This window comes from Anolis carolinensis, chromosome 4 (assembly GCF_035594765.1).
Source record: "Anolis carolinensis isolate JA03-04 chromosome 4, rAnoCar3.1.pri, whole genome shotgun sequence".
Classification (NCBI taxonomy): domain Eukaryota; kingdom Metazoa; phylum Chordata; class Lepidosauria; order Squamata; family Dactyloidae; genus Anolis; species Anolis carolinensis.
In genome coordinates this window covers 200,642,333-200,656,521 of record NC_085844.1, presented here as the reverse complement: position 1 = coordinate 200,656,521, position 14,189 = coordinate 200,642,333, and the positions used below count along the sequence as shown (strand labels likewise).

Below are 14,189 nucleotides of genomic sequence, written 5' to 3'. Positions count from 1 at the left end.
AATTTAAAATAGAATGACTAGTATTGAATCATAAACTAAGACATCTCTAAGTTGTTATATTCCTGTGTTTACAATTTTCTTGGAAATACATGCCCAAACAGAGATAAGAAAATACTATTTCTGGATAAATAAAGCTGTGGAACCCACCTAAGTGTAAGTGTCTTAAAATTAATAGAACTCGCAATACTCTGATCCCAAAGATCAAAATCCTTTCTGGGGTGAAAGTGAAATCTGCTTATTCAGTTACTCAGGTCTCTACATTTTCTATAGTCAAATACAGATTGCCTCACATAGGGAGACATAGAGTTTCTGAAGCTATAACAATTTGGAGGCCTGATTTCACAAGATTAATTAAGCTTTCATGACTGTTTCCCCAATGGTTGTGGGCTTAAGATGATTTTCCCAATCACTGACTCTACCATTCTAGTGAATACCTCATGATATTGTATCTGTTGTCTTCACATTACCATGTTAAGGGTAAGCAAATTGTGCACCTACACCTCAACTGAAAAAAGAAAATGTTTTTGTTTTATTTGAAAAAAGGCCCCTCAAGCAGTCTAGGGCCTATGTGGGCCAGTAAAATCAGTTTTGGAAGGATCACTTGTTCTTTGCTGATAAATTCTTTTTCAAAACTCGATACAGTTCTAATCTATGTTTGGTGAAGGGGGGGGGGGGATAACTTCCAGAGGAATCATGAACTCTAAAGAATTGGGAGGGGGATTTTTAATTGAAACAAAAAATACCGGCCAGGTGGCATTGGGTCCAGCAGGGGCATGTGTGGCTCCCAAACCTGCAGAAGTTGTCTACCTCAGCATTATGTTCCTCATGATAAAGTCCCTTTTTATAAGAATTCCACTACTGTATCTACCCAGCAGGCAGTTTTTTCCAGGAAGGGAGAATAAACAAAAGCTGAAAGAGACAAATACATGAACAAGACTTGTGGCACAGTCTGAGAATCACTTACACAGAAAAGCTCCATTCTAGACAATGGTTTCTTATTTCAAAAGTAGCACCCCTTCCTACCATAAGACTATGGGTGCATCTACACTGTAGAATTAATGCAGTTGGCACAATTTTAACTGCCATGGCTCAATACATATTTTAGGCGTGAGGCGCCAGCACCCTGGGCCATAGCCAGGTAGGGGGGTTAAAGAGTTCAATCACTCCTCCAAAATGTGTCAGGTTAAAAAAAAACCTGGTTTACTCATGAATTGGTTAACCAGTTAAAATTCATGAGTAAACCGATCTGTTATTTTTTTTTTTACCTGACTTATTTTGGGGCAGGGTGGGGGTTGAAACCTTAAACTCCACTTCCCTCTGGCTACGTCCCTGCCAGCACCCTTTAGCAGAGAAGGCTAAAGATCTTGTGAAGCTGCAGCTCCTATGACTGAATTGTGTTAAAGCATAACAGTTAAAGTGGTGTCAAACTGCATTAATTATACAGCGTAGATGCCCCCTGCTCTACCTAATAGTGAAGAACGTATTACGAGCAGGATCTCTCTATACACAAGGTAGAAAAAGAGCAGTCCTCCAGAGTCTGTTGAACTGCATATGCCAATTCTTACTGATCCTGAAGACATACTTCCTCACACACAACACAATAAAAAGTCCTATGTGCCAAACCAAAGATAATAGCTACCCATCCAATTACATTTAGGGGGCATGCCCCGCCTCCAACCCACAGTGGCATACATATTTGCCATTCTTATAGTCTGGCTGCTAAGATATAACAAGTTATAGACCTATGCTACTTCTGAACAAGCTGCTCTCTTATTCTTATCTAAGCATACCACAGGCTACATGCTAATGTTGTAACATCATCACACCAGAATTTCACTCCCAAATAATTCTAATTCTTGTAAACAGAAGATCATTTTACATTTAGACTCTCAAAGGAATCCTGTGCTTTACACTCAGCCAATTACCACATCTCATACAAAGCATTTTTAGTCTCAAACAACTTGATGCCCAGGCAGGATTTCAGGGTCACAAGCCCAGTGGTTATTAAAAGAAATGAAGCACACAGCTCTCTAATTTTGAGATGTGACTTTACTTAGTTCAATCCTTTATGGGAGTGGGGTTTCCTTTTGAAAATAAATGAGATTTTAAACCACAAAATTGCTTATAGTTCACAATACATAAAGTTGTCAACAATGTAGCTTTCCCAACAAAATTGCAAAAGGAAAAACATAAACAACAGTTGTGGTACATTCTAGGAATCACTTGCACTGGGGAAATCCTATTAACTTCAGTGAGACCACCTGTAAAGTAAATAGAATTGCAGTTTCTAGAAATGTGTTGTTTCCAGCAAATGCACAAATTCAATGACAGCATATTGCGAAGGATTAACAACAGTAACCATCGATGATAATATTATTGGCATTAAATTAATGTGTAATTAATTGAATGAGATGAGGGGAGATAAAGTATTTTTCCTCACTGATGAAATACTAAAAATGAAGTGTGCTGTTATATCCAGCATGAAAGAAAAATGTTTCAAGCTGAACATCTGGAAGCATTTTTTAAATATATAAAGTTTCAAAACTCATCTTTTTTATTTTATTTCCACCCAAGAGTCCTCCTTTGACACTCAGGTCCTATTAATACTTTGAAATTGTGAATGAAACAAATAATAAAGCAATTTCCCCATATCTTCACAGTGCTTTATAGTCATAGAGGACAGATTTGGAAAGCTGGATCTACCAAAGGTATTAACCCTATTCAGATGTTACAGGAACAATGAGGCAACACAACTACCACATGTCTGCCCTCCACAGTCGTATGGCTTTTCTCACACGCAAAAAAATAATTTCTGTAGCCTTATCCACCCAGAGTCAACCTATGCAATTTACAAGACTAATCTTCCAAAGTTCTCCAAGTCAGGTGGGATATCTACACACACATATTGAAGCTTCTCAGTCCAAAAAGTTACCCTCATGACTGAAGAGACCAGAAGGAGCCAAAAGAATTTTGTGAGTTAGAATGTGTAAAGCTGTTACTATTACTGTTACTGTAATGATTTGAGCATTGGACTATGACTCCAAAGACCTGAGTTCAAAGCCTTAGTCACAAAAACTCACTGACTGACTTTGAGCAAGTTACGTTCTTTTAGCCTCAGAGAAAGACAAATGCAAACCACTGTCTGAACACATACCATGTTTCCCTGAAAATAAGACAGTCTTATATTGATTTTTGCTCCCAAAGATGCTCTAGGTCTTATTTTTAGGGGATGTCTTATTTTTCCATGAAGAAGAATTCACATTAATTGTTGAACAAAAAAATGAACATTTATTATATACTGTACAGTAGTTGTCATCACAAACCAGCATAACCAAACAAACTGTGAATCTTATCAAGAATTTCTTGTTACTACCATTATTTCCATGTACAACCATCTATGGTACGCACATTTACCGATCCTGCAAGCTCTGGTGTTCTGTTTGGCGGGCATGCTTCCAAACAAAAACTTTGCTAGATCTTACTTTCGGAGGAGGCTTTATATTGAGCAATTCAGCAAAACCTCTATTAGATCTTATTTTCTGAGGATGTCTTATTTTCGGGGAAACAGGGTATTGCCAAGAAAACCATGTAATAGGTTCATCTTAAGGTAGCCACATGTCTGAAACAACTTAAGGGCATACAAATAGTATGTGCTGTATATCATGCACAGATTGTGGGTCATTCTTATTTTTCACCTAATTTAAAAATAAACCTGCATTAATTTTGTCAATATATTTTCTCTGGTTTCACTGAAAAAAATCTCAGTAATCCCTTCAATAACTCATATGCAAAGATGATTTATATATCTGAAATTTACACTTTTGCACAAATCAGTTATCACAATACTTCTTTACAATGAAATGTGGATTGTTGCACAATATCCCATTCTTCTTCCTCTATTACAGTGTAGATATTACTCCGGATTTAGCACATTTAGGTCTGAGTGAGAATGACAACATTAAACCAATTTTTAAAAAAACGCACACAGACACACAAACCACAACTGTCCACAAAGAGGACTATATTCAGCTCTTTATGGAAATGATAGAAGCTACCTTTCTAGCTACAGATCCCTTAATTTTGACTGAGCACATGGTAACCTAGCAAAACAAGCTTCTTTAGGAGGAGGGGAAGAAGAGTTTAAGAGAATTTCAGCGATTTAACATATCCCTCTGTCCAATACACCATGCATTTTTAATCACAAGCTTTCAAGGCAACTGTATTGAAGATGTGTTCTCTAGGGATATATAGGTGAGGACAGAGTTTCAAAGCAATCACCTTTCACTAGATTTACATTGATATATAAATTCACACTTCACTATTACATATTGGCAAAAATCATAACAATTACCAATATATCCACTGTAGAAAAAATGTGTGCTTCTTCGTGTGTAGTAATGTTCATAATTAATAACACTAATACTCTCTATATCTGCCATTATCTAGCAGATACAAACCTCTTACTTTTTGAGATTTGACTATAAAAAAGAAGTATTAGTAGGAGATGCTAAGGCTGGATCGATACTGTCATATAATGCAGTTTGGAACTACATTATATGGTCAGTGTACTGCAAAATATGGGTTTACAAACTGAATTTATATGGGTGTTTCTAGACCCAGTCTTTGTGATAAACATAATGTCTCCTCACTGGTAGATTCATCCAATTACTGAAGCATAAAGGAACAAGCAAAAACCTTATCATAAGAACTCAACTTGGTAGTGGCTGAGTTGCCAAATAAGGTAAAGAGCTGACATTATTAAAAAGAGTAACTGTAATTGGCAGAATCTTCTGCCCATGTTACTGAATAATTCCAAGCAGAAGTGACACAGTAGAAGAAGTAGGCTTGAACTGTGTCAACTGGCAATGAAATCATTGCCTGGAAAGAAATCAATGAATGCAGAATCTTTCTTCCGCTTTAGTCCTCCGAGTTTTTCCTCCACTTTTTAGAAAATCTGACCACCTTCTAATTTTTACACACATCAACTGTGCTGTTCCAAACAGCTACATGGTTGTCAGATTTATACCAGTGAAGTAGTACTAGTGGGAAAGCAATACCAAGTAAGGTGCTGCGCTTAGATACATAAAATATTATTTTATCTTCTCCAAAGGATCCACAATAATTTCCAAACAAAGAAACCTAATCCTAAAGAAAAAATAGACTATGGTACAAGACATTTAGAGCTTCAACCAGTCACTGTCGTTGTTTATTTTAAGCAGAAAGGTGAATTCATGTGAACAACTCTAGGAAAAGGAAGTGCAAAAAGACAAGAAAAAAGAATTTCGGCTAAAAATGTACTCCTTCTAAGAACATTCACTCATAACAGTGTCACTGAAAATAAACCATTTTCAAAAATGAGTAAGATTACAACAATGAGCCAACATTGTATAATGATTTCAACACTGGATTATTCTGGAGACAAGATTCAAATCCCCATTTAGTCATGGAAACCCACTGGGTTACTTTGGGGAAGTCACACTCACACAGTCTCAGAGGAAGGAAAATTCAAACCCCCTAAAAACAAATCTTATCAAGAAATCCCTAATGATAGTTTTGCCTTAGGATCATCATAAGTGAAGGCACACAACAACACCAAGGTTTAAAATGAATCCTCTAAAATACACATTAATTAATCAATACTGACCAAATATCCCTGCTTCAATATTAAACTTAGCTTGACTTCCTGAACATGTTTGAACAAGTTTGTGGGTGGTTGGCAAACTCCCACTTCAAACTTAATGTCAAGCAAATTTTAAAGAATTATAAGTATGACCAATTAAACTTTAAGATCATTGAAATAATTTAAGAATCATCAACATCACTTCCAGTCACACTAGGAAAACTTTCAGAATATCCACTGAATCTAACATGAGTTAAAGAGCCAACAGAAAAAATGGAAATAAATATATTCAAGAGTAGCTGGGTAGATGTTGCAATGACTGAACCAGATGTGTCCATTCTATGCAAACCTGATGATCAGCAATGATCCATTTCTTCTCCGTACCATCAGAGCCTGGTAATGAGTGACCAAAAATTCTATGCAAATTAGGAGATCAGCAAAATAGGAATAGGTTGTATGTGCAAATACCTTTGACAATAAAAACAAAGAAAATAATATGTCAATGGTAAAAGGTTTGTTTTTAAAAATTATTGTACTAAAAAGCCAAAATTTCCATGTTTATGTTGTGTGAGGGCGGGAGACACTTCTAACCACCATGAAAGCTTGGGATACTGAAATCAGAATTTAGGATCCTACATTCCACAGATATTGGTTCTATAGACCACGAATACCAATGACAAGAATCCACACCTGGCAAGACTAACCAATCTCAATGTTCCCGGATAATAAGGTTCACCAGTAGAAGGAAAAATTACAAATGTAGTTAATCTGCAGAAGGGAGAGCAACGGGTACCCAAAATGTACACGCGTAAAGGTATAATGAGAAATAACCATTTTATACAGTAAAAACTTCCATAGGCAAGCGTTGTCGGTTTGGGTTTTCCCTCTCTGGTCCCTGCCTGGTTGAGCGCTGGGAGACAGCCGGTGCCACCTCTACCTGTAATTGGCCGGGAGGTGAGCTCAGGCTGGCTCAAGCTGTGATTGGCGCAGTGCCCAATGACATGGTTGTGGCTTCCCTCTCAGCTGGGCTGAGCAGTTCCAGGGCTGCCAATCAGCTGGCCTTTGGGCAGAGGGGCCCGCCAGAAGTCCAGTTCATGTCTGGTGGGCTTATGTCCACAGCAGAGGTCCAGAGAACACAGAGGAAAGGATTATGTGAACGTTAATTCCAGTTTTTCTGTGAATAATGAGTGTTTTTGCTGTATGCTCTCAGACTGGACAGATAGCGGGATGGTCCCAAGATGCCTGTTCATGACCATCAAGCAAACAGAGTTATCTTCGTATAATGTCCTAGATAGTTGATGGTCTGGTTCTCCCAAGGAAGATCTAACTGAAATCGTAAGTCCTTTAGGAAGGACTTGTTTGAATGTTTGAATGACAATTCTTTTCTGCTGTACTCCTGACTGATCCTGTATGAAAGTCCTGGAATTGTGGCATATTGTTTATACAGTTCATATGAGGTTATGTCGTCGCCTTTTGAATTTCTCCCCCTATGCACGTGCGCATTAGAGAATTGGCAAAGGTGCAGAGAAGCACAGTAGAATAGGGTGAGGTACAGTCAAGGATAGAAAATGTCAAGAAATTGATTTTAAGGGATACTTTTAGGGCAAAGAGACACAATAATTCAGAGAACTGGATACTTAGTTGCAAAGGTGCAGGGAATGGTAAACAGATTGTTCTAGGAAGGGTTGAGATACGGACCGTTTTGAATCAGTGCCTATCTCAGGGTTTAAAATGAAAGAGAGCTATAGTTTTGGGGGAGCAGTCATCAAATGGATTTGGGCAGCTGTTGGTCTGTTGAGGACTGAGGAGAATCTCATCTAAGGGGAAAGGATGCCATCTCATTCATCTTGGCAATCTGTCCTTGGAAACTACAATTCTCGCAGAGTGGGAGTGCCATGTTTGACAATACAGTGTTCCCTGGCTACATTGCAGTTCACATTTTGCTCCCTTGCTGTTTCGCATTTTCAATTATTAATGTACGCATTTCTTGCTGTATTTTCGCTCGTTTTCAGGTTTTGCGGTGTGCAAAGAGTTTTGGAAGGGAGAAATAAAGGAAGGGCGAAAGGTAGGTAAGGGTTGGAAATAAAAAAGAGTTATTTTGCTTCCATTTTTCTTCTCTGTTGGTGTACTGTATATTGTCACTGCTAAAATAAAGTACAGACTGCATTGTAGTAAGTGGTCTGTGATTTGCTCTCCTCCACACATAGAATAAATATAGTGTCCCTACTTCGAGGATTTTCACTTATTGCGGGTGGTCTTGAAACGTAACCCCCACAATAAGTGAGGGAACACTGTACCAGCACTTTAGCAGGCACATTTGAAAAAAAATCTGCAGGCTAACACACAGAAATGTCATATTTACACAATTTAGAGGCTAAATGTTCAGAACCATAGCAAATAATTCAGATTTTTTTTCTTGTAGATGAAAGGACTCTGCTTCAGGCCATGTTATAACCAAGAGTAACATCAAAGAATGTGGATCTAAGTTGAACCTTGCTTTCATTCTAGATTGCTATCCGAATTGCAGATTCAATGTAACATATGATAAATATTCTGGTATTAAATCAACTAATTGCATTTTCCTTGTTCACCTTAAATCCATCCCCTAGTTAAAGATTTCCATATAGATTGGAAACACTTCGGCAGTCCCTGTGCAAAGAGCAAATGTATTTTTCATTGTTTTAACAAGCTGGAGGGGAAAATCCTCTCTTGCTGATACAGCAAGGAAAATGAAACAAAGGAATTCAACTCTCTTACATATATTTTGGACACTGCATTTTTAAGACCACCTACTCTTCTAGACCCAACAGCAATCTTGCTGGAAGGAACTATTCTTTCCTGAATCAGTGCCTCCTGTTGGCCACTAGAATTTCAAAGCATTAGTTGCTAACTTGCCAAGCAAAATCCTACATTAACATAAAAAAGAAGAGGAGGAGTGGAAGACCAAAAATTCTTTCACTGGCTACCGCCTCTAACCCAGGAATCCCAAAACACTTTCTAAAAAGCCATTTATGATCTAAGCTTCAAGTCATTTCTCAAGAAAAAAGAAAGAGCATGTCGTCTTGTTTCCCCTGTGAAATACAGAAAGTTGAAACACAGTGAAGTCAATGATCCTTCTCAGAACATGCCAAGAAATCCATAAATTCAGATTTACTAAAATGGGATCATGTGCCAGTACAGCACATGTAGTTCACAACTAAAAGCCAGTTAAAACAGTACCTGCTGTTCCCTGATGAACACACATGCACACAAAGTAGATCAAAGCACTTCTCATTCAAATACTTCAAAGTTCCACAACAAAGAAGCATTTTGCCAAGCTACACATATACAAAAACGAGATCCCACTATGCACACATGTATGAAGTAAAAACAACTCTGCAGACACAAAAGACTTAGGCAAGTCTCTTTAGTGTGACACCCAGGACATGTGATGGTGTGAAGCCAAGCCCACCTGCCTCATGTCACCAAGACATTGTTGCATAGAGCATGCCTATTTAGTTGTTGTCATTCCAAACAGAGCACAGCCTTTAATGGGCATCTTGCCAAAAAAACAATGGCAATGCATAGAATACCTGAAACAGTTCATTATTACATATGTATATTCAGCTTCAATTGAAGAGTGCTGCAGTCAGCTGCCGGGGTGTGAAACATGCACACACAGAAGGCATTTATAAAGAGAGAAAACCTTTTGGTGCATACAGCTGCAAAAAGCCCCTATAAGCTGCAATTCACAATACTGCCAAACAACAAAGCTTCTTAAACTAATACATACGTTTCCCAGGAGAGGGTTCCATTTCCCAGCTAAATCTAATTAATTGTATGCTATGTTTTTGAATTACAAAAATAACTTGTTTTCTCAAATAAGGCTGCAATAAAACTGAGGATATATAAAGATACAGCAGTATTTCAAGAACCCACCCAGGAAGTAACAATCACTGCCAATCCCTTCTAACATTGTACTATTGAAAAGCACAGCAAATTCCTGACGATCTGGAAATGCTTTTCCCTTCCACACCCAAGCATGTAGCATGAGTGCCTGCATTTGCAAGTTAAGACTGAAAGACACACAGAAATGCTTTATATTCATGCCTCTTTTTAAAAAAAAGACCTTACCTTTGACTTGAGTGTCATATTCAGCTATGATTTCCTTATCCTTTTTGAATTTAGCTGGCGACGTCATGTTTTCCTTCCCCTCCAAAATAAGATTATCCTCCAAACAAATCCTCCAGACTACAAGGAATAAATGCAATTCACGTTCCTCCCCCCAAAAACCGGATCACTTGCTTGGGCTCGCCTTCCCTCAGCAGCAATCAGTCCATGGAGAGAGGGTGTGAGATGGTGTGTGCATGAGCAGCAATGACATGCAGATGTGAAGAGCTCAGCGGACAGAAAAGGCAGCAGTTTGGATTCCCTGCACCAAAACCCTTAGCAGCAGTGGTGGCGGCAACAGTGGTGGCAGCAGCAGCATCAGACTAGAGAGGATCTGCAGCCCCCAAAGGCTTTTCCTGATTGCTAACATTAATAGCACAGCCAGGGAGTGGAAGTCCTTCTGCGCAACAACATGTTGTGTGTGGGCTTGACTTGCTGCTTTTTTAAGATAACGTCAGAGATGATGGAAATTAAATTCCAAATGACAGGAGAGATGAAAGCTCCAAAGTCACTTTCTTCTGTTCAAGTGCCTGTAAATTGAAATATGCATTTGATTGTCAACCAGTCACAAAGACATTTAAAAATGTGTCTGAAACACAATTACTGAAGCTATAGCATTTTTTAAGGCATCAGTTACTGAAGGACTGAAGAAAAGGTAAAATGCCTAAAATGTAGGTAGACTGGAAGGGGAGGAACCATGCAAATACCATTATAGCAAACCAAACCCAAGAGCATGAGAAGAAGGAGGGACAAAGAAACACTCCACCTAAAAAAAGCAATTTATTTAAACTACACAAGAAGGAAAACGGCAAGGGAAAAAGCAACATGATATGCTAAAAGGAGAAGTCAGACTCAAATCCTCAAATTACTTGAACTACGGGGGCTCTCAAATGAATCCACAAACCATTGTATAAACCAGACTAATCCCCTTCGGTGTAACTAAAGCTAGAGCCCTTGGTTCAGCCAAGAGAGCAGATTTAGGTATTTCTGTAATGTATGATTGTTAAATTTATAGAGATTTGACTCCATCAAAATGAAAAAGCAAAGGGTATTTGGGGGAGGCATGTACGTGCTGTAGACATCAAAGCCCATTTGAAGCCAAGGGAAATTAGACTCAATATGTGCAAGAGAAACACAAGTTTCTCAGCAGGGGGGAGGTGGAGCACAACTTTTTCTCCTCTTTTTGGATTACAAACTACTGTTGGCGACAAATGTGAAGAGGAGGAGGTAAGAGAAACAAGAGACCTGAACACACATTCAAAGACTGAAACAATGTGGCCAGCAGAGACAGGAAACCGTAAAGGCTAACAAAGTCAAGTCTGAGGCACTAGATGAAAACACAAAGAAAAAAAATATAGCAGGCTCCAAAGTACCTGAAGAATATTTCCGGCTATGGTCACCACACAGCCTATTGACAAGCAGTGAAGCTATCCTGAAAACATATTTAAAGACCTCCCTCAAAACGCGCAGAGGAATCACTATATTTGTTAGATGTCATGTACAGTAGACCAAGCTCACTCAAACAGACCCTTGCAAACTCTTTAAACCATAAATCAAATATGGATACTAATTATATTTTATAGTTGATTTGCTACACAGACGGGCGACACTGTCAGCTTCAATTTCCCACACAAAAATTTTGGGAAATCCTGATCCCAATGAAAGAACATCATCACTTATTCTTGGAGCATTGGGAGCGGAGCTTAAATGACAACTTTCAGAATCTCCCAATGGCTATGCTGGCTGAGAAATTCTCAGAGTTGCTATCCAAAAAATATTTTTCGACTTCTGTCTATAGTTTGTTGCTTGATAATCTGTTTCTTTACAGTCCAAAACTAAACAGGATGTATCAAGACCTCAGTGGACAACCATACTCAATTCAGCTTGGTGGCTCATAATAAGACAGATTCTTGATCTATAGGAAATTTAAAACCCAACCTTGTCTTCTGGTCGCAAGAAAAGGATGTTAAATAGCTTTGGAATCCTGGGAGACAGGCGAGTATAGTATATTGCTGTCTGGCAAGCAACAGGAGGGAGCCAAGGTTGTGTCAACTATGCACCCATGAGGGAGGGCATCACGCCACAGGAAGCAAAGAATTACTCATCAAGCAATAGTATGCAAACTATAGTTTTAAAAAAGAAGAAAACAATAGGCAAGGTTCATTTCCTGGGAAGAGGAGTATTAGAGTTTGGGGAGGGATCTCCAAGATACCTCATATATGTGTGTAAATGATATGTTAAAATACAGATATTTCAAAATCTTTAAAAATCCCAGTACTTCAAGCATTTGGGTAAGGGGTACTCAACTTCTGTCATCATTGCTGTTTATTGATACAGCACTATCAAATATAGATGTTGCTTTACAACAGTAATTCTCAACCTGTGGGCTTTGGCCCAGTAGTGGGCCGCGAGAACGAAAATTTGGTCCGTGAACGTCCTTCCTCTTTATTTTATTTCTGTTCCTTTCCGCAGAACTGACCATTGCATTGGATAGACCACTCAGCTCTAGATTATTAAATATGGTTTTCTATGGGCGAACAGATGACAACCACTGGATAGCATTATGTTCTGTATCAGAAATTAGAGCTGATGTGGTCTATCCAATGCAACCAAATCTAAAGTTGACCAAAAACTGATTCGTAACCCTTTTGGTACTAATGTTGGAGAGTAGCCCCTGGTCAAAAAAAGGTTAGGAACCACTGCTTTACAGAAAAAACAACAAAAAACGGTGGTTTGTGCCAAAGGCATACAAAACAATAAACTAAACTTTGGATTTAAAAAAAATCCAAAGTACAGGATGGGCCAAAAGTCATAAAGGGAGGGTTCAATATTTAATAACTCCTTTGTCTTCTGTTGCTAATTTACAATATCATCACATCATATACAATATATACAATCAATTTCTTCTGTCTAAGCTATTTTCTCAAGGAGGGGTTAGCATTGTGACTGTCATTTCCACAGGGCTTTTGTTTTGGGTATCCTCAGGTCTCAGCATACCTATCTTTTGTTGTTGGTGTCCATCCATCTTTTCTTTTTGTATGTATATAAAAGCCAAAGTATCTATGTATATTGGTTGGTTGGTATGTACCACAAACACTCCTACATGGGCAGGCTGTTGGGAATTGTGGGAGTTGAAGTCCAAAACACCCGGAGGGTGCTCTAGATCAAACTCGGAACACATACCCCTCATGATCCAAATTAAAATAATTGAGGAATTTGAACCAAAAAAATCCACCCCTTTTGAACCCAAAGCTAAGGGAACGAATAAGAAGAAAGCGGATTGGTGATGCTAGGTGAAGTGGATCTCTGTGATGTGAATGGGAAAGAAAGGGAGCAAAGCAGATTGGCGGCTGCCAGTTGACAAGTATATGAGAGGAAGGAATCATAGAATCATAGAGTTGGAAGAGACCTCGTGGGCCATCCAGTCCAAACCCCTGCCAAGGAGGAGGAAAATCACACTCAAAGCACCCCCGACAGATGGCCATCCAGCCTCTCCTTAAAAGCCTCCAAAGAAGGAGCCAGGGCAGGAGGTTCCAGTGCTGAACAACTCTCTTTACAGTGAGGAAGTTCTTCCTAATGTTCAGGTAGAATCTCCTTTCCTGTGGTTTGAAGTCATTGTTTCGAGTCCTAGTCTCCAGGGCAGCAGAAAACAAGCTTGCTCCCTATCTCCCTATGACTTCCCCTCACATATTTACACATGTCTCCTCTCAGCCTTCTCTTCTGCAGGCTAAACATGTCCAGCTCTTTAAGCCGCTCCTCATGGGGCTTGTTCTCCAGACCCTTGATCATTTTAGTCGCCCTGCATATATCCCCCCCCCCCCAAAAAAAAGAATGTCAAAAAGTTATACAAACACCAGGTTCCTTTGGGGTAAGAGTAGGCATGGGCAAACTTGGCCCCTCAGGTGTTTTGGACGTCAACTCCTACCATTCCTCACAGCCTCAGGCCCTTTCCTTTTCCCCCTCAGCCGCTTAAGCGGCTGAGGTGGAAAAGGAAGGGGCCTGGGGCTGTGAGGAATGGTGGGAGTTGACGTCCAAAACACCTGGTGGGCCCAAGTTTGCCATGTCTGGGTAAGAGCCTTGAGGCCCAGCCCATAATATCTCTCCCTCTCTCTGTCTTGGCGCTTTTGTGAGGGAATACAAGGAGGAGGAGGATTACCTTCCGCGCCGCCCTCGAGCCACCTTCCCTTCGCGGTTCTTCCCGCGGTCTGCTCTCCCCTCAGCCCCGACCACACAAGCCCCGCCCACCCTGCTGTGGAACACCAATCCGAACAGACCTGTTTAAAGACGGGCATCCACTCTAACCAATACCGTGCCCCTCGCATTCCGGCCTGTCCCGCCACTTTTCCGACCTAGCACCGCCCACCAGGGAGGGAAGCGGGCCAATCAAGCGGCTCTCATTGACTCCGGGCTCAGCCCGCGG

General features: G+C 39.7%; 1 protein-coding gene across 5 annotated transcripts in view; it reads right to left on the bottom strand.

The window, feature by feature from the left end:
* srgap2 (SLIT-ROBO Rho GTPase activating protein 2) overlaps positions 1-14,022 on the bottom strand; it is a 286,112-nt gene extending 272,090 nt beyond the window's left edge. For all 5 annotated transcript variants that reach the window (XM_062978583.1, XM_062978584.1, XM_062978586.1 and 2 more), the window contains exons 1-2: positions 13,926-14,022; positions 9,734-10,299 (exon numbers count right to left, since the gene is read on the bottom strand). In XM_062978583.1, the coding sequence (XP_062834653.1) occupies positions 9,734-9,800 (67 nt within the window). In that variant the 5' untranslated portion in view covers positions 9,801-10,299; positions 13,926-14,022. The remainder of the gene's footprint in view (positions 1-9,733; positions 10,300-13,925) is intronic.
* Between the last annotated feature and the right edge of the window lie 167 nt (positions 14,023-14,189).